This window comes from Leptinotarsa decemlineata, unplaced genomic scaffold, assembly GCF_025532065.1.
Source record: "Leptinotarsa decemlineata unplaced genomic scaffold, Ldec_3_MD MMD2_tig00002082_RagTag_RagTag, whole genome shotgun sequence".
Taxonomy (NCBI): Eukaryota; Metazoa; Arthropoda; class Insecta; order Coleoptera; family Chrysomelidae; genus Leptinotarsa; species Leptinotarsa decemlineata.
This window is the reverse complement of record NW_027412573.1, coordinates 8,612,579-8,632,286: the sequence shown is the minus strand read 5'-3', so window position 1 is coordinate 8,632,286 and position 19,708 is coordinate 8,612,579. Positions and strand designations below refer to the sequence as shown.

The window sequence follows — 19,708 nt, the reverse complement described above, 5'->3', positions numbered from 1 at the left end:
TTAAAGTAGAAATTCTGTGAATGATATCTGATTTTATTCCATAACGAATGTTTGGAATACAAACTGAGTAGAGAAAAGTATCTTCTGTATAATTCAGTGTTCATATAAAAATATTTGTTCTGAAAGAATTTTTTTCTTTCGTGAAATTCAATGTTTATATGAAAGTAGCTGTTTCAGGAGGGCTTTCTTTCAGTTTTTGTCTGAAAGTTACTTCTTTGCATGATCTACACATCCATGTATAGAGTTACTCATTTTCAAATTCATTACTTCCTTCCTTTCTTTGGAAGATTCCCACATTTTTTTTTGTATCAAGATGGAATAGTAGAAAGCCAAAAACTTCAATGATGTATTTATATTTAAATCCATATCAGAATTAGCCCTTACAGTTTTAACTCTTCCTCATGAAAATGCTGATGTGGAAGAAGTATTTTCATTTCTAAATGATACTGAAACTAAATGAAGAAATTGAATATTCACAAGCATACTTTCTATAAAACTGGATCCTTCAGTAAAAATAAATGTAGAAAATATGTCTTCAATGAAAGGGTTTACCAAAAATATAACCAATATATGTACGACCACAAAAATAAACCTACTGATACTTCCCACCTGTAGTCTGATTCAGAGTAGATTGTTTAGGTATTGTAATGCGTTTTTTCTTTTCTTTTTTGATTGTATATCATGAAGTTCATTCAAATGTTTGATTTGTTCGTTAGTTAACTCGGGATTTGAGAATGATTCTTTTTTTAATTCTAGAATATATATATATATATATATATATATATATATATATATATATATATATATATATATATATATATATATATATATATTACAATGTAGGTTTTCACGGATGGTAGAATATGATGTGTTGTTTTTCCGGGTATTCATCCGTTGTGTACTATTCGATAGTCGACGAACACCCGGAAAAACAACACATCATATATATATATATATATATATATATATATATATATATATATATATATATATATATATATATATATATATATATATATATATATATATATATAAGTATATCGTAATCATGAGAAATTTTTATGTGTTTTTATTGATTTTGGGGTAATAAATCTAATCTATAATAAATCTAATTCCAAAATCATCAGTTTAAGCTAAGAAATATTTGGTTGAGACGACAGCATTCAAAAGTTAACTGCTATAAATTTACCATCTTATGAGTTGCGCGGTTTTGTGTATCTGAACGGTACACAAACTGTAACTTCTGTGGTATTTAATTTTAGATGTGGTGCTTGCAGGAATGAAGCAGTGTAGGGGAATTTTGCTTCATGTGTAGCGACTTTATAGTTCATTCTGTTGGCAACACTGAACTACATCATCATGACGTCATTTTCAAGTGGGAAAATCACATGAGAAGATAAAATTTATGGGAATCCCACTGGAATGTGGAATGATAAACCCAATTCAGTGCGACGTGGCGTCAATGTTCTTAAAGAAACGAAAGTGCTAAGATCATATTTTTTTTAGATATACACATCCTCAGTTACCAGATTGAAAGTAAGTTGTTTTGTTTTCTAAAGAATCTAGTATTGAAAGGGTTACATATATATATTTCAGACATTTTCAAAAATGGGTATAAGAGGTTTAACGAAATACATTGAGGCAAATGATTTTTATGAAGAGTATCAACTCCACGACACCAATCTAGTAATAGAAGGAAAATCAGTTTTTTGCCAATTATTTCGAATATATTCGCCCAAAGAAAATAGATGTTTTGGAAATGTTGTCTGCTTGCAAGGTGATTCCATATGTAGTGTTTGAAGGAGGAACGAGCAATCAAAAAATGGAGAAGACGATAGGAAGGCTATCAAATGGGATTGAGAAATTGGTTAATTTTGATTATAATTCATCTGAAAGCTCCTGTGATTACCTTCCAATCTGCATATATGAAGTATTTCATATATATATATATATATATATATATATATATATATATATATATATATATATATATATATATATATATATATATATATATATATATAATTTAAATAAAGTCATTAAAAGATGATTTCATTTCTTTGAATTATGAAACTCCTTCAATGAAAAAAAACTACAATAGAAATTTCTCAAAGTTACATTTGAAAATGGAATGGAACTGATGCTCTGGATACAGTCAGCATTTCTCTATGTTGATGTTTCAAATTTTGGAATTTGTAGCTCACTACACTTTGTTTCAACTTCATGCTGATTAACTGTTAAATTGTACTCTTCCATATGATTTTTCACACATTTTTGACATTGTTCAAGTGACAACAAATTAATTTTATTTTAAAATATTTTATCGATTTCTTTCACTTCTTAAAATTTCATTCACTGAACTGAACTGTATTAGTTTTTGACTAATACAGTGATACACAAAAGTTACGCTTTTCAAAGTATATACTCGTAAATGTCTTATCATTAATATTTGGTTTTTATTTAAAAATATTATGATAACTTTCACCATGATTAATGTAGAACAGAAGACCAATAATTCTTTTTTGAACTATGATAACACCATGCCAGTCCGCAGTTACTATGCTTGTCCCCAATTTATTATGCTGTAAGACTTTGACTGTATGCCAAAATATAGTAAAAGTTTACTGATCTCTTCTCGTCTAGGCATGACTTCATTAAACATGTTTTCATCATTTATATTTTTTCTACATATATAGAAGTCATACAAGGAAAATTGAGGCCAGTATCTTAAAATGACCGTATTTCCTAAGTTAGATTATATAAACACATCGATTAATCAATAGTTTTTGTATTTCGGGCAAATAAACATATATTGACTCAGAAGAAATTATAAAAGCAATCATTAATTTCTTATTTCTTTAATAAATAGTCTGTTAAAAACTCAGAAGATTCTAATATCACATTTTACAAATTCAAAAAGGAGTTGAATATAATGTTAATTTAGCAGTCACAATATAATTTATCATGCCTATTTTATTTTTGATGATAGTTATTTTTTTATATATATGTTAGAGTAATTAGTTTTGCAAAATTATTCTTTTTTATAACAAAAAAATTAGGGGCATCCACTTCTTCTACAAAATGGTTTAGACTTTCACGGCTGAGGTTTTCAGTGTCGTTGCTTTTCGAGTTTGAAAGCCGTGGGTTTTTGGAATTCCTTCCTGACGTTTCGCTGGCGTGAGTGGCTAGCTTCTTCAGAGGTTTAACCATCATGGCTTGCTGTCCGATGACTACTCTTTTAGGCTTCGTAAAGCGTATTTATGCCTTGTCAGGTAATCAGTTGTATTTGTACCTGAATTTGTATCTGTATTCGTACCTGCACTTGAACCTGGAACATTAACAATCTTGCTGCTTGTTGTCCTGTTCGTTATTCTCGAATTCTTTAGAATGGGGTTCCATATTTGATTGAGGTTCACCGCTTGTTCAATTCTGTTAAAATTATTCGTGTGTTTATGGATCTCTATTGCCTCCCGTACCAGTTGGCTATGGTATCCCTGGTTGGGGGCAATTAGTTCTGTGTTCTCAAACAAAATTCTGTGGTCTTCACTCAGTGCATGTTCTGCCACAGCTGACTTGTATGTTTGGCCTAGTCTGCAGTTCCTTTTATGCTATTTTGGTCTTGTTCCCATGGATCGTTTGGTGGTTCCGATATATACCTTTCCACAAGCCGACCTGAGGCTTTGTTGTATCTTCCTCGTGGGTTTGAAGACTGTTTGGATGTCGTGTTTGCCCAATAGTTTTCCAATTCTATCCGTGACCCTAGGGACAAACGGTAGATATGCGCGTGCAACCATCTGATCCTTTTTCGCTTTCTGAACTGTGGTGCCTTTCGGTCTCATGGCTCTGCTGGTCTCGGAGGCACTGTATCCATTCGATCTCAAGGTCACTTCCAGGTATTTCAGTTCCCTCTCCAGATGTTCTGGTACACATATTCTCCGAGCCCGTTCCGTTAGAGTGGAGATAACTCCTCTCTTTTGGCTAGGATGGTGGTTCGATAGTGCGTGCAAGTATCTATCCATGTGTGTGGGTTTTCGATACACTTTGTGGGTTAGTCTGGTACCACATTGTTCTACTAGTACATCTAGGAAAGCTATCCGTTGGTCTTGCTCACCATGGGAACAAGACTAAAAGAGCATAAAAGGAACTGCAGACTAGGCCAAACAGACAAGTCAGCTGTGGCAGAACATGCACTGAGTGAAGGAGACCACAGAATTTTGTTTGAGAACACAGAACTAATTTCCCCTAACCAGGGATACCATAGCCGACTGGTACGGGAGGCAATAAAGATCCATAAACACACGGATAATTTTAACAGAAAAGAAGAAGCGGTGAACCTCAATCAAATATGGAACCCCATTCTAAAGAATACGAGAATAACGAACAGGACAACAGGCAGCAATATTGTTAATGTTCCAAGTTCAAGTGCAGGTACGAATACAGGTACAAATTCAGGTACAAATACAACTGATCACCTGACAAGGCTTTACGAAGCCTAAAAGGGTAGTTATCGGACAGCAAGCCAAACCTCTGAAGAAGCTAGCCACTCGCGCCAGCGAAACGTCAGGAAGAAATTCCAAAAACCCACGGCTTTCAAACTCGAAAAACAACGACACTGACCCACTTTTTCGTTACCCCAGGGCCTTCATACTTCCAAATCCGGTCCTGCTACTTACGTGCTCGATTCGAAATTTCTATATTAGTCCCCATGATATCTATATCTTTGTTTGAAATCTGGAAAGTGGAAAAATTGATAAGAATTCCGAATTGGATAGCTGGACAGATGAAATCAGAGTCCAAAAACAAAATATTTGTGATCCAAGACGAGACATCATTGTTTTGACCGTCCATAAGTCTCATTAACTTTGTTAGTCGGAACACGAATGCAACTCAACTGCCATTGAAGAAGAATCCTGAGTTTAAAAGTACCTCCTTTTAAAATACGCCCTCTAAGATATCGATAGAAAACTCGAAATTTTCCTATTTCAAATAAACAAACGTTCTCATGGCAGTAAAGTTGAGCTTTGACATCAGCGAATGAGAAATCGCTTTCTGTCCCTATGTGCAGCTTTTACTGCAAAACAAACCACTAGGCGATACTCATAAACTTAATTATACTTTATCATTCTTACATTTATTTGAACTATTATTCTGAAATAAAAATAAACCATGGTTATCATTTTTCGAATCACACTTCGTCGCGGATTATTTATTATTTCCCGCGCTGTCTAATCAAACTCTTTTTAACGACCAAGGAAATGTTTGCTTACAATATTCAACTCTCAGATAATCCTATAACAGAACGACATCTATAAATACATTTGTTGTCACAGATTTGAAAGCCAATATTTATGTTGAAAAGGCGCTTGAATCAGTTCTACAGATCACAGACAGACTTTGGGCTGTTATTCTTTAGACAGCTTGTGAAAGTTATTTCCCAATATCTTCACAGCTTTAAACAGAGTGACTTTGTATACAGGCTGTTTCGTTTTTTCTGAGTGATGTGTGTGATTGTTCAGTTCCAATATAAGTTAAGAGTTCACTGATCCTAATCAACAGCAACAACTTCGATAAAGACTAAAGGTAAGAATCGTAATGCAAATTGAATATAGATACAAGCAAATGTATTTCGTATTCACTAAAAAATATCGAACCGGTAGATTGTTGAATATTTTAAGGCTGCAGCCTGTCTGTGCCAAAAATAGGCCATCTTTATACTCGAACAAATTCAAGTAGTTGTTGGAGTTGTTCATATGCGCCAGCATGAGAAAAAAATCATTCTACCAAAATAGCTACTATTGTAAAGGTAATTCTATTTTCCGACGACCAGACTACAGGCCCACTGTGTTGCAACACAAATGCCTTTCATCTAGATAGTGCATTTAAGTCTCGGCCCAATGCATCCAAAATAGAGCAGATCGAAATATTGATCAGGAATACATAAACTTTCAAATTCTACAAAAGTTTGCGATGACAAAATATAGTTGAAGAATTGTTGGGGTCTTTTAATAATGATACAATTACCAAAGTGAGTATAATAAAACCAATTCTTCATTTAGTATATGCCATATATAAACAAATCTTTTCCGCCGCCATGTAATGCAGCAGGATCAAACCGCATTCAGCTAGGAAAATTCTCGATAGAAAATAAGTTGCATTTTCATTTTTCCAAAAAAATTGTATTCATTCATTTCTATTTTTACCCCACAAAGTAATCCCCCTCAGATATAATACACTTGTGCCAGCATTGCATGATATGCGATTCGGTTTTAATATCCTCAGTGGTCGCAAAATGCCGTATTTTCGTGGGTTTATTCAATCTTGGGAACAGGAAAAAGTCACATGGGGCCAAATCTGGTGAATACGTTGGCTGATATATGACTATAATACGGTGTTGTTTTTGACCAGAAAATTACGAACAAGCAATAACGAATGGGCAGGTGCTTTATGGTGATGAAAAAGCCATGTTTTCCATAATAGAGGTTGTTTTCTTCGTATTGCTTCTCGCAAGCGGCGCATAACTTCAAGATAATTACTCCTTATTGACTGCCCAATCATGTGGCAAGAACCCTGATGCACTACGCCACGGTAATCAGAGAGAACAGTGAGCAAAACCTTGAAATTTGATCAAACTTGGTGTGCTTTTTTTAGTGTCTTGGCTCCTCTGAACTCTTCCATTGAGACGATTGGACTCTGGTTTCGATCAGCCTTGTTTCATCAGCAGTCATGACCCTTTCAAGCAAATCTGGATCGCCTATGACGTCATTCAACAATTTCTGAGCAATGCTCATGCGACGGTTTTTTGGTTGAAATTCAGCAATTTTGAAACGAACTTCGCTATCACACGCTTCATGCCCAAAATTTTTGAAAAAAATGCATGACATGAGGCAACCGATATATCGACATCCTCAGTAACTTCTCTAATAATGATTCGACCATTCTGCATAACAATTATATTCACTTTCTCAACTTTTCATCGGTTGTTGATGTGCTGAAGCGTCCAGAACGAGCGTAGTCATTCACATCTTCTCGACCTTCTGTGAAAAGCTTGTACCACTTTGAAACATCTTAAGCGATCAATATGGCAAAGATCAACATGTCACCCATATTTAGAAAAACGCAATCGAAAAACATGGAGAGTCAAGAGCTGGTTGCGCTTTTGATATTTCTAAAGCCTTTGACCGTGTGTGACATGAGAGTTTACTGGCCAAACTTCAATGCTATGGCTTGTCGGATCATTTTTGTGTATGGCTCTTCAGCTTCCTGAAAGAACGTTCCCTGCAAGTGGCCGTCGACGGATATCTCTCGAATACTTTCACCATCAACACTGGTGTTCCCCAGGGATCCATATTGTCTCCAACCCTCTTTTTATTGTATATCAACGACTTATTGGAAAAAAACAAGAATCCAATATATTGCTTTGCTGACGACGCCACACTTGTCTCGTCATTCCATTTGTAGGGTAGAATGGGGGAATGGCGGTCACTTAAGCAGGTATCGAAATAACTCATTTCTTATATGAGCAAAGGCCAATGTGATTTACTTACTGAATAGCTAATTCACTTCACTTTCTGTATATAAAATACAAAACTTTGTATAGTTTTTTTATATTTTTGTGCCTTTTAGTAAAGCTTTCATTGACCGCCATTACCCGGACTTTCGGGTAATGGCGGTCAGCAGGGGGGGTAATGCCAATTAGTCAAAAAATATAAGGTTTATTCTAAGGTTTGCTTTTGAATTAAAATAAAACAATAAAATATTGAGTACTAATGTACTATAAAGTAAGTAGGCAATTCAAAGTTTGCAAAACTAATTCAAGTTATTACAGTTCATATTATAAGAAATTACAAATCAAGACGCTTGATAACCTTCCATTTTTTATCACAATAATCACATGCATATTTATCAGGGGAATCACAACCGGAACAATTTTTGTGAGCCCACTGCCCACAACTTCGGCATCTATACCAAACCTCATTCTTTCCGAACTCTTTACAGATGCAACATATCTCTTCTTCATATCCTGAAGAAATATCGTCAACATTATTGTCGTAACAAACATTTTCAAAACGCCTTTTCTTTTTTGAAGCCAAAAGTTCCTCATCCGAAGAAGAAAATTCTGAACTGATTTTTGATGCCTTGATATTCTTGGATTGTCTTGTCTTGACATTCTTGGCTTGTTCTTTAGTGTTTTTTTTGTAACCTTTGTTTTCTTCTAACCAGATTTATAGCCAGTTCTCTTATTCTCCTTCATTACTTTTTCTTGTCGTTTTTTTCCCTTTATTTCTAATTCTTCTTTTACAGGTGTTGCTGTCAATATGGTGGAGTGTTGTTTGGTTTTCACACGTTTTGTAGCTTTTGTTGTTGGAAGTGGCAAGGGAAATAGTATAATTTTACTTGGCGTCAAAATATTACCTGGACCTGGACCTGGAAGGGAATTATCCATTTCAGGCGGAGGTATGGTATTCTGCAGTTGGTTGCTGGTTTCTGGTTCAGAAGTATCTTCACCTGTTTCTCGATTTTGATTAGAGGTGTTAGGTATGGAATCATTGATGACAAGATCGGTGTTGTTAGCTAATAAATAGTCTGAAGCGAAAAAGTCTGCTTCTCCAAAAATTAAAGGGTTAATTGGCACTATTCCTGATGCTTTGAAACCAGAAACCCCTTTCTTAATCGTAGCTGTGTCACAGTAGGCTTTGTTAAATAGAGACGCCACATCATACGGGGTAATTTTCTGTAATGCATTGCTTTTCATAAACAAATCACATCCCTTCCGAAAAGCAGCTTTTAGAGGGCCATAAAATGCAACATCTAACGGTTGCATTCTATGAGATGTGTGGGGCGGAATAGAAAGAATGACGATATTGTTTTCTCGGCAAAACTTGTATGCTTCTAAAGACACGTGGCTATAATGGTTATCCAAAACGATAAGGATTGGCTCGTCTGCAGATGGCTTTGCAAACTTGGCAAAGTGTATTAGCCATGTCAAACACAACTCTTGGTTTGTCCAACCATTTTTGGAGCAGTGATAAATAGCTTCAATTGGACCATCTTTCGATAGCTGTGGTGACATTTGCTGTCTTGGGTAAATAAACATAGGTGGTATGTAGGACCCTGCAGCGGACACTGCACAAATGACAGTTATATTTTTTCCTCTTTCATAACTTGTGACAGACCATACTCTCTTCTGTCCTTTTTCCGCAATAACTGTGCCTGGGTCTTGCACAGTAGTGACCCCGGTTTCATCCATGTTATATATTTTGGAAGCAGGAAAGTGATATTTTTCCATAATATCTTCCAAATTTTTAAAGAATAAGCTAACCTCTTCCTTATTGAATGCTGTCACGCGATTTATGCTGGTTGCTTCAGGTTGGCGGATAGATATCGAAGGATTTCTTTTTAAAAATTCATAGAGCCAATCTTTTCCAGCAAGTCCTGCCGCTCTATTGAACCGGTGCTTTATATTATTTGTCTCAGCATAAACGTAGGCTGCACGACGAACTTGGCGTGGAGTCAAACCATAAAATAGTTTAGCTAGAATTTTTATATTCTCAGCCATAGATTTTTCTACCTCTAGTGAGAAAGTGGAATGTCTTCCTAAACGTGGTTCAGTAGCAGGAAGATTCTTCTTGATCCGTTCTTGCAAGGTACTGAACGGTATGTTGTAGGTTTTGGAAGCTTTTCTAATAGAAAGTCCACCACCTACTGCTTCGATAGCTTTTTCTAAGATCGCTTTACTCCACGACGCCTTTGTTGTTGTTCTAGGTCTCTTCCTGGGCATCTGCGCACAAAAAGCAATTATGAGATACTATTTTTACATTATTATATGCGATAAAGATATATGAAAGTTTGTCAAAAACTTGTCCTATATTTTCGTATAGGGTAATACCGGTCACTGACCGCCATTACCCGCTTCGAATGATTGGCATAACCCCAAAACTACAAAAGTTTGTTTCAGTTGACAATACAAATGATAAAATACGCTTTCAAAATCAAAACCGAGATATTGTATTAATAAATACGCATGCAATAGTTGGTGGTTAACGATGTTTTATTCGAATAATATATTAAATGACTTACCTTTGGTTAAAAATTTCGAATTATAACAAGAATACACCTCTACACACAGTAATGGCTGGCACGCTCACTATAGGTGCGCCAGCACGATTGCGCCATATATATAAGGTTACTTGCAGGTATACTAGATGGAAGCACTGGTATTTTCAATGAGATGTTTCGGGAAGATGGATATCTTAAACTGACCGGCATTTCCCACTGATCGTCATTCCCCCATTCTACCCTATTCCAGGACATCGGCTACGGAGGCACATCTTCACCGGCAGCAGGAGGTTGCATATCTTAATGAGGATTTAGATGTGATTTCAAATTGGGGTGAAAGTAATCAGGTTCAATTCAATGCCACAAAAACCCAGGCATCGATTTTCTCCAAGAAAATAAATGTCCCCGAATCGAATATAATAATGTCAACAATTCCGATTTCTGCTTCGATAAGTTTTTTTGGGGTTAGAATGAACACCAATAGGTCTTGGCACAATCACGTTGTTGGAATTGCAAAGGCTGCTTTTCAAAAACTTGGAACACTGTTTTGAAACAGAAAACTGTACACACTTTAGCAAATTTTGATGCTTTATAAAGGTCAGTTCAGACCTTTTTCAGAGTATTGTTCACATATATGGAGCTCCGCCCCCAAACATACCCTGAAGTTGCTGGATTCCATCCAGAAAAGAGTCATCCGCCTGATTAGATTCGCAAACATCACGTGCAATTTTGATAGCCTGGAACATTGAAGAAAGGGTGGAGATTTGTGTCTCTTCTATAGATACTTTCAGTGTTCAAGTGACTTGGCACATTTGATTCCACCAAGAGCGGTGCATATCAGAAATACGCAACGGTCTGTGGCTGCTCATCGTTTTGAGGCTCAACTCAGTAAATTTTCTGAGAACATTTTTCCAAATGGATTTATTCTCCAGCGATTCAAATCCAATGTGATTGGCTACTTTCGCACAGGCACCGCTCTGAGAGCGCCTTAATGATTTTCCTGTAGTGCTTGTGTTTTTTTGTCCTCAGAAGAAAAAGATAAAGATCCATTTTTTTCGATAGTAGGAAATCGCCGAACATGCAAAACGCTTCTAACTTATGCCTCTCACCAACAAGCTAAACATGCTGAACAGCTGAAACTGAACACTGAACATATGTTAGAGACGAGTGCACCAACATAAAAAAAATGAAAAAATCGCGAATCGAATATACGTAGCCCGCGAAATTTGAACATTCACCTTATTTTTTTGAACAATCCACTTATTTGGTCGAGAACAGATTCGAAATCAGCACCCTAGGGTCGAGAGTCTTGCACTTGAAGCTGGGTCAGCGAAAGGATACACATGCGTCATCAATAAAATATGTGAGAAAGTGAAATAGGAATATAAAATAATCACCGTTTGCGTTTAATCAATCAAAGATCCTGTTTGAGTACAACCAAGATATTTTCTTGCGATTTATTTTACTCTGAAATATGAATAATGAACGTGAGACAACTCTATACCGTGCAAGTATACAAGCCTATACCGTGTATAAGGCAGTATCTAAACAAAGAAACTTGTTTAGAAAATTGTTTAAATTTAGAATAGACTGCTCTCGCTGTTTAAAAAAAGTGTTGTAATTACTCACGTATTTTGACGTGTAGATTACGAATTCTAAAGAAAAAATTGGTGCTCTTCCTTATTTTCAAAGTTACGAAACTTGTCAGCCTTCTTTTTCCACAATACAAACTATAGAATCACAAATATTTATTCACCTTATCACTTTCACACATTTTTTTAACCTTCTTTGACACTTTTCAGTTTAGTTCAACAAAGCATTTCAACGGCACATATTTTTATTATTGAAATTGCGACATTAAACCCTCTGGAAATTTCGACTTTAATCGAGTTTGAAGTCGAAATTTCAACTTTATTCTCTAAATTTCACCTTTAATCTCGAAATTTCTAAGAATCAAATAATAAAAAGATGTGGTCTTTTTGCGCTTTCGAAAATTCGATATTCCCGAATGGAATTTTAAGAGCATGTCAGTTGCCAATGTTTGAATTATTCTAAACCATTTCTGAGATTTACTTTAGATGGATAGGTGATAGTTCTAAATGTATACAATTCAAAATTTAGGAAAAATCTCCATTACAAAGAAACTGTTAATAAGAAACACGTGTATTTCTCAATTCTTCGAAAAATTTGTTTTTTTTTTCAGGGAATGGTTTTCCAAAAATGGGCAGTTTGTTCAAACAGTCTCTCAGCGGAAATATTCATAAAATCAGAGAGTTTGAGTTAGAAAAGGTATGTATGCTGTACTACTGATTAGAGAAAGTATTCTCGAAAATTAAATGTTTTCCTGAGTTTATTCGAATAATTTGTATATATACACCAACATAAATGTTGGTGTATATATGGCCAAACAGCCCGAAACCGGTCTGCAAGTGTGTTCCAATAATTGAAAATCTATTGCGGCAGTTGTATCGTCTACAGCATATGCAGGAATAATCCAATGCCCTTCGTGGTATTAGCCAGGGGAATAGTTGTTTTCTGGTGGGTGTTAGTTCATTAACCTACAGTGTAGGGAGTTGAGACTGGCCTGAGAAATTGTATCTTTAGATTAGATGATTTGATTATTAGCCAGTCTTCAAGTAGGTATGCCCACTGACTATATGTGAAGTAATTGACTTGTGTTACGTTGAGAAAATTGCACTGATTCAAATGGCGCTTATTTCGAATAAATTGAGTAAGTATCCATTGAGATATTACAGTTTAAAATAAACTCATAGGAACGGACAAAACTTTTGAAATAACCTAATTCAGACAGGTCAAACAGCGATCATTTTACTTTTCTAAAGCCTATTTTTTCTGCATCTCACAATTAATGTTACGGATGAGGCCTAGGAAAATTCTTTATGCAGCTGAAGCACTGCCGGAGACTGAAGACAGAAGTTCCCCTATAGTGACCCAGGAGAAGAGAATCATCAATATTTTTGAGGATAGTGAAATAGATAACATGTTATTGATATGTATATACAACACATAACGGTCCATCTCTAAGTTCGACCTGCACGAGGGGCGTGAGATGTTTATCCCCTTACTAGATCACTTCGCGTACCACACTGTAACTTCCACTTAACTGTGTCGATATGCTCCTGACTAGCGTTTATATATTATAATCGAATGCAGTGAAAATTTCGCCGAAGTTCCATCGAAATCGGTAGCATTATTCTCGCTGCTTCTAGAGTGGCAGGGAACATCGTACATTCGCGCGCTCTCAGCTACGTCACGATTAGTTTATGTCTACCAGTGGCGGCCGGCGTTATTTTCTTTAGGGCATGATTTACAACATTATTTTGAAATATGCCTACTCCTGAAAACCGAACTGGCATGTGCTGAGCAAATGGTTATTACTAAAAATACAGTCATGCTTTTCTTCACAAGTTTTTCTATCAGTTTCGCCAAAGTTGTTATCGGGAAATCGGTCATAGGTTTGATGCCAATTCACAATCACCTCCTTGGGATAATGGCCTAATAACTGCAACCTTCAGACACTCTGGAAATATACCTACCACTCGAAAATGATTTGTTGATGAACTCTGCTAAGATTTCCAATGAATTCTCTGCAAGGAGTATCATTCTTTATGTCTAGCCAAGTGTATATTAACTTCCCCTTAGCTGGTATGTGAAAAAGAGGAGTCATTAATGTCTCGAATTTCATTGCAAACATTGAAAACACGTTGTTGAACTGAGACGATATGTTGGCATAATGATCTGAAGAAATGCTGCTCATAAAATGAAGGGTAAAGCTGGAACCTCTGGTGTAAAATAAATCCATAACAAGCACCTGTCTCGATCACAAAAAATGCAATACTCTTCAGCGCGCGTTTCACCAACAAAGTTGGCGTCTTCAGTAGATGAAGAAAGCTGAAGTATTGCATTTATGGTGATTGGGAAAAGAGCTTGTTTTGGATTGTCTGTTATAATCAAATTATGATATAGGTATTTTTTGACAATGAAGTTTTATTTGGAGGAATGGAAATTTAGTTCTATATTTTCCAGGTTAACTTGGCCGAAGAATTCGATATTCTTCAGATAGTAGGTGAAGGTTGGTTTGGAAAAATCCTCCTGGTGGAGCACAAGGCAACTGACACTGAAATGGTGTTGAAAGCCCTGCCTAAACCATACACAGCACTTAAGGACTTCTACAGAGAATTTCATTATGGATTGCATTTGGGAATCCACAGGAATATTATTACAGCGTATGATGTTGCATTTGAAACCGCTGGATTTTATGTTTTTTCGCAAGAATATGCACCATTAGGTAAATGATGATATTTCAGCTTTGTTATTTGCTACAAATGCATAAACGAGTTTTTCATTTTCCAAAGTTATGACGATGGAAAAAAATAAAAGAACTAGTTATAATTCCAAATATGGATTGGGAAAAAACAAAAATATTATGAGAGAACAAGATATTTTGAAATCTAGTGAATATTGCAACATTGAATGGAAAATATTGAATGGTCTCGTGAAAATCAAAATTGCCAATGTAGGTAATACTGAAAAATCAAAACAATAGAACTACAGAAATGAAATTGAGTTAACGATTTATTGAAACAATATTTGTTGTAACATTGTTGTTAATACTAGGTAATATATTGATTTTTTGTCTTGGATTCTGTTGAAAAAAAATCTGTTCAAAATCTGTTTTTCCGTTAACCAGCTGTCGCACCCCTACGAACGACAACCCTCAGAAGTCGAAACTTGTGCGAGCTAAGGATTAACGGTCCAGACGAGGTCTTACCTTTTGACGTGCGATTCCTAACACAGTCGCACCATTTGATAGGATATGACACTCTATTTTCAACCATATATTCCAAGTGATCATTCCTACTCAAATAGCGACGTGGAAACCATTCCCTCCAAATTCAATATGACAGTACTATAAGATCGTCTATGGAAATATCGTTGAACAACTAGATGCAATGAAAAACAAAAGACAAAAGAATGTACGGGGTTCAAAATTTTTGACTTGGATTCATTTCCTGTTAAACAAATATAAATTTTCAATTGTGACATTCTGAACTATCAGTCCTTTCTGATTTAAATAATAGAGAAGAAGGAGTGGTTGAAAGCTTCTTCTACAGTAGGCGCTTATTGAAAACACTTTTGAGGGACTACTCAAAGCAAATAGTTAGCCAATTACATGTCGCGTTAGTTGAGAATTTTTACAACTCAAAGTGATGACACTCAGAGACCACCTACCCATTACCTTTGTCTTACAGTTGTTAAAAGCTTCATTCCAATTTGGAGGAATTACAATGTGTTGACAGTCATCCTAATTAGAGAATTGACTTTATTTCCGAGATTCAAGTTAATTTATTCGAGTTAAGACAATCAAGATTGTTCAGTGTCAAAGATAATCATTAATAGTTAGTAAGTACCTATGCTAGCACTTAGTAAAACTATCGAAAGGGTTAGTGCACAAGTCTGTTTAAAATCTGTCTGTAAATAGATATCCAGTTATCCAGTAGGTAAATATGGCAAATCAATTAGAAGTATTCCCAATAGAGATTTCCGAAGGAGAAAAACGAATTAAGCGTTCCATATTTCAAAATAAATGTATTTGTGAGAGAAAATATCAACAACATTATGAATTCTGATTCAGAGATAATATAAATTATTGTCGCTTTATGTATGGACATGATTTAATGTTAAATCTAAAAAAATCTGTTTATAATCTGTTTTTCCGTTAATCAGCTGTCGCCCCCATACGAACGACAACTCTCAGAAGTTGAGAAACTTGTGCGAGCTAAGGACTAATGAGGTTTTACCTTTTAATGTGTGATTCCTAACACGGTTGCAGAATCATCCCAGCTTCACCCAGATACATTCTCTCGAGGAAAATATCTGGTCGAGGCAGGAATCGTACCCATGGTCTTCCGATCGTGAATCGGGCGCACTACCACCGCGGCCAATTCCACAACACACAAATGCTAAATATATTCGTATGTGCTGCAACAAGGCCGTGCCCAGAGGGTGTCTGGATCTCGTTTAATCTTTTCAGTATTTTCACCGCTGCCTATTACCTATCTAGGCTTGTTCTAGTTCTCTGCCGGAACTATTCCTAACAGTCAGAAAATAGTCATCCAACTGAAAACTGAACATTTTGTCGCATCAATAACCTTTTCAATCCACAACTGACTCACTGATTTTGGACGATTCGAAACAGTACAAACTGAGAACCAGAACAAACCTGTCTTCGCGTTGTGCCGTAAATCGTCTTTTTGTGCGCGATTAGTTAAGACATGTGTCTCTGTGCAGTACATTACATGTGATACATATATAATATAGAAAACAAAGGTTTTTCAGTCATGGTGAGTATAATTACCATTTAATCGTCAAAACTCTACCAGAAAATGACCGGAAAGGTCATTTTCCTCACGTAGGCGCCTAAAAACTTACCTACGGAATTCTTGTGGACAAGAGAGGCTAACCGGGTTGGCCCTAATGGTAATTCACAGAGATGCCATCATCCTAACTGATGATGTTATAACAGAATTTTCCCTTATAGAAGGCTTTATTTTGTATTGTGAATTCACTGAACTGGAAATTTTTTGAGGTTTTCAGTTTTAAAAACGAATATGTTAGTACAGTTTTTTAGTGGAGAGCTTTTCCCGTGCCGATGTAATGGTAATTAATAAAATTTGAATTACCAGGGTTTAATGAGAGCTCCCCCCTCTTGAAACAAAAATCTGGGCACGGCCTTGTGCTGAAAGTTGATAACGACGAATTATTATCCATTTACATGTTTATGTAGGTATTACATAATTGACTGCTCGCATTCAACACAGCCAACCTTATATCTAGAAAGATTCGTAAAATTTCCAAAAAGTCATAAAAAAAAAAGATTCGGTGGAAAACCATGTACCTACACTCTATTGAGAAACATTTACGATATTTGGTATTTTTACAATTTATGAGAAATAAAAATAATGTGAATAAATACTTTCTTCATGAAAATTAAGAAAAGATAATAAAAATGTTTAACAATCAATTAAACAAAAAAGCAATAAACAGCAAAAACATTTGTTATTATATGGCTACCTCTAGCCTTGATATAGGTACATCTCCACCTGTTGTAATTTAATCGCGGATTCTTACAAATATCCCGTAGGTATTTTCTATAATTTGACATTCAGCAAGTAGTGCATCTTATAGAAATGCACTGGTGTTGTATACATCAGGGATCTGAGATGACTCTATAAAAAAGCTACCCCACGACTGTGGGAAAAAATTTAATATAATATAAAATGTAATTTAATATAGATAATGAAGTTGATAGCTGTAGCAATGTATGAGGTTTATAATTAAATTTTAGTAATTATAGTTTAACGCATTGTTATATTATAAACGAAGCCTTTCAGGATTCAGATTTACGAATACATTGTAAGAGGAATAACAATCTTTAAGAAAATTAAAAAAACATAAACAGTAACAATCTCTCAAATCATGACTTCAACTATTTGAAAACTAGATTCCAAAAATCATGATCAAATCTGAAAAACATGAAAAGTCATGATGAAAATCTTCTGACAGAAGTAATCGCTTGAACTATCCTTTCTATTCCCTATACTTTTTTCAGGAGACCTAACTTCCAACGTCTCAGAAATTGGAATTGGCGAACTTCACACCAAAAGAGTCGCGAAACAATTGAGCGCGGCATTGGAGCACATGCATGCAAGAGATCTGGTTCATAGGGATGTGAAACTTGACAATATTTTAGTGTTCAAGTCGGACTTTTCTCGCATCAAACTGTGCGATTTTGGCGAAACTCGTAGAGTAGGTTCTATTGTACTCAGAAGAAACGAATGGCTGCCTTATGCCGCTCCCGAGGTGCTTCAGGTGGCTACAGATGGAAGTTATATGTGAGTTTTGATAAATTGAAAAACACACTTTTTTATAATATTTATGTTTGTGTGAAATCTCGTCATTTTTAATTGAATTCCCAAAGTTCCAAATGTTCACTATTTGAGAAATGGTGAAGAAGTCGTCTCATCTTAAAACGTTACAATGTCAATGTATAATTAATATGGGTACAAGGAAAAATATAAAAAGACACAAATGACGATTATTTCCAGAACCGGACTGGGTCCAAAGGGGCGAAAGTTTGTTGGTATCGGGGCCCACAGACTATAGGCTAACTTTCTGCATTGTGGTTATATTTCATTATTTTTTTCAGGGCAGCAACTTCTCACGATGTTTGGCAATTCGGGATTGTGATATTCGTCTGTCTCACTGGCTGTCTTCCTTGGCAAAAAGCTGCGATGGACGACCCCAGATACATAAGATACCTGTCGTGGCAAAATTCCAACATACCTTTGAAGAGGCAACCTAAGCTGTTCAAATTAGTATCATCGAAAGCTCAGCGACTTTTCAAAAAATATTTGGAACCCAGGCCAGACAAAAGGCCATCCAGTTTAGGGGAAGTTCACAGATATTTAGATGATAGGTGGATGTCCAAAGGTATGGAAAAAAGTAACGAAACTCTTAAAGAAGACGAGGGACTATGTCCTTCTATGTACAGCTTTCACAGCAGTCCTGAAGAAAAAAACAAGTTACTATTCACACTAACCCAGTACGGTTTGGAAACAACCGTTGATAGGGTAGCTAAAAAGGACAGGATCAGGGATTGGATCCAAAATAGCGTTATCGAAGAAGACGATGAAGTCGAAGAAGTGGACGAGGAAAATATCAAGATTCTTGATGACGAAAGCGATCCTGTAGGGGAACGAGCACCCCTCTCCGAAAGAAAACTGAAAAATGAACACGTCAAACCTCATAACGCGGTTAAGAGAGAAAGAAGAATATCAATGGCGAAAAAAGACACTGTTTATAAACCGCCCATTGATCCAAGAATACCCCTTCAAGACCAAAAAGCGCTCACCACGGAGAAAGAAAAGGCCAAAAGTTCATCATCAGAGGAGAAAAAGGATAAGCCGGAGGATCGAAGACCTTCACATGCTGGAGGAATAGCTCAGAGTTTGCCGTTCGTATTGAAATTATCAAACTCATTAACTTCATCTGAAAGCGCTTTCAGTAGTGATTCTAGTATCACAGTTAAACATAAAATAAATGTTCAAATACCACAGTCTGCGCTTGTTAGCTCTAATGGTTTATCAAAGGATCGGCATGCCAGATATAAATAACGAAAAATATAACGATATAGAAGGAATGGAAATGTACTTACTGAAAGTACAAACAGTCCAACGATGATTTCAAAAAAATCGTCTTGATACAGACAAAAAACAAAAGAAGCATTCGTGTCAATAAGTATGTTTTGACAAATGCCTCCACATTCCCATAGTTTACTGGGTATGAAGAAACGTGATTAGATATAGATTCAATTTTTCGTCGAATTTGATATTTATTTGTCATTATTTGCTCATTCCCTTGATTTATATATTGATGAAAATATATCATATGAATTAAATCGTGTATTGCCTTCAACTTTTTTGTGGAAATTCATCAATATTTGGGTAGACTTTCGAATTTATAGTACCTATTCGCTCTCAAGTATAAAATTAGATATACCTAATACCTACTTATCAAGTTGCATGGAAAAAAATGAAAAAAATTGTAAGATTTCAATGTGTATTCATTT

At 35.7% G+C, this 19,708-nt stretch overlaps 2 protein-coding genes across 4 annotated transcripts; one reads left to right on the top strand and one right to left on the bottom strand.

The window, feature by feature from the left end:
- Positions 1 to 1,257: 1,257 nt before the first annotated feature.
- Positions 1,258 to 19,537, top strand: LOC111504564 (serine/threonine-protein kinase SBK1). 3 transcript variants are annotated; one of them, XM_023159152.2, is made up of 5 exons: positions 1,258 to 1,536; positions 12,260 to 12,345; positions 14,104 to 14,365; positions 17,690 to 17,972; positions 18,287 to 19,537. In XM_023159152.2, exons 2-5 carry the CDS (start codon positions 12,277 to 12,279, stop codon positions 19,251 to 19,253), a joined length of 1,581 nt encoding a protein of 526 aa, XP_023014920.2. In that variant the 5' UTR covers positions 1,258 to 1,536; positions 12,260 to 12,276; the 3' UTR covers positions 19,254 to 19,537. The 3 variants fall into 3 exon arrangements, with proteins under 3 accessions (XP_023014920.2, XP_023014919.2, XP_023014917.2); XM_023159151.2 differs by lacking the exon at positions 1,258 to 1,536 and adding an exon at positions 5,234 to 5,580; XM_023159149.2 differs by lacking the exon at positions 1,258 to 1,536 and adding an exon at positions 5,674 to 6,025.
- On the bottom strand, positions 7,755 to 10,254 carry LOC111504565 (uncharacterized). The gene is made up of 2 exons (XM_074176944.1): positions 10,078 to 10,254; positions 7,755 to 9,778 (listed from the first exon to the last, which is right to left on the bottom strand). Exon 2 carries the CDS (start codon positions 9,776 to 9,778, stop codon positions 8,213 to 8,215), a length of 1,566 nt encoding a protein of 521 aa, XP_074033045.1. The 5' UTR covers positions 10,078 to 10,254; the 3' UTR covers positions 7,755 to 8,212.
- Positions 19,538 to 19,708: the final 171 nt, after the last annotated feature.

Bases quoted from the DNA above. Each gene is read 5' to 3' on its own strand.
- LOC111504565 (XM_074176944.1), bottom strand. From the start codon at position 9,778: ATGCCCAGGAAGAGACCTAGAACAACAACAAAGGCGTCGTGGAGTAAA.
- LOC111504564 (XM_023159152.2), top strand. From the start codon at position 12,277: ATGGGCAGTTTGTTCAAACAGTCTCTCAGCGGAAATATTCATAAAATC. The intron at 12,346-14,103 runs GTATGTATGCTG...TATATTTTCCAG, and splicing joins GAGAGTTTGAGTTAGAAAAG to GTTAACTTGGCCGAAGAATT. The intron at 14,366-17,689 runs GTAAATGATGAT...TACTTTTTTCAG, and splicing joins GCAAGAATATGCACCATTAG to GAGACCTAACTTCCAACGTC.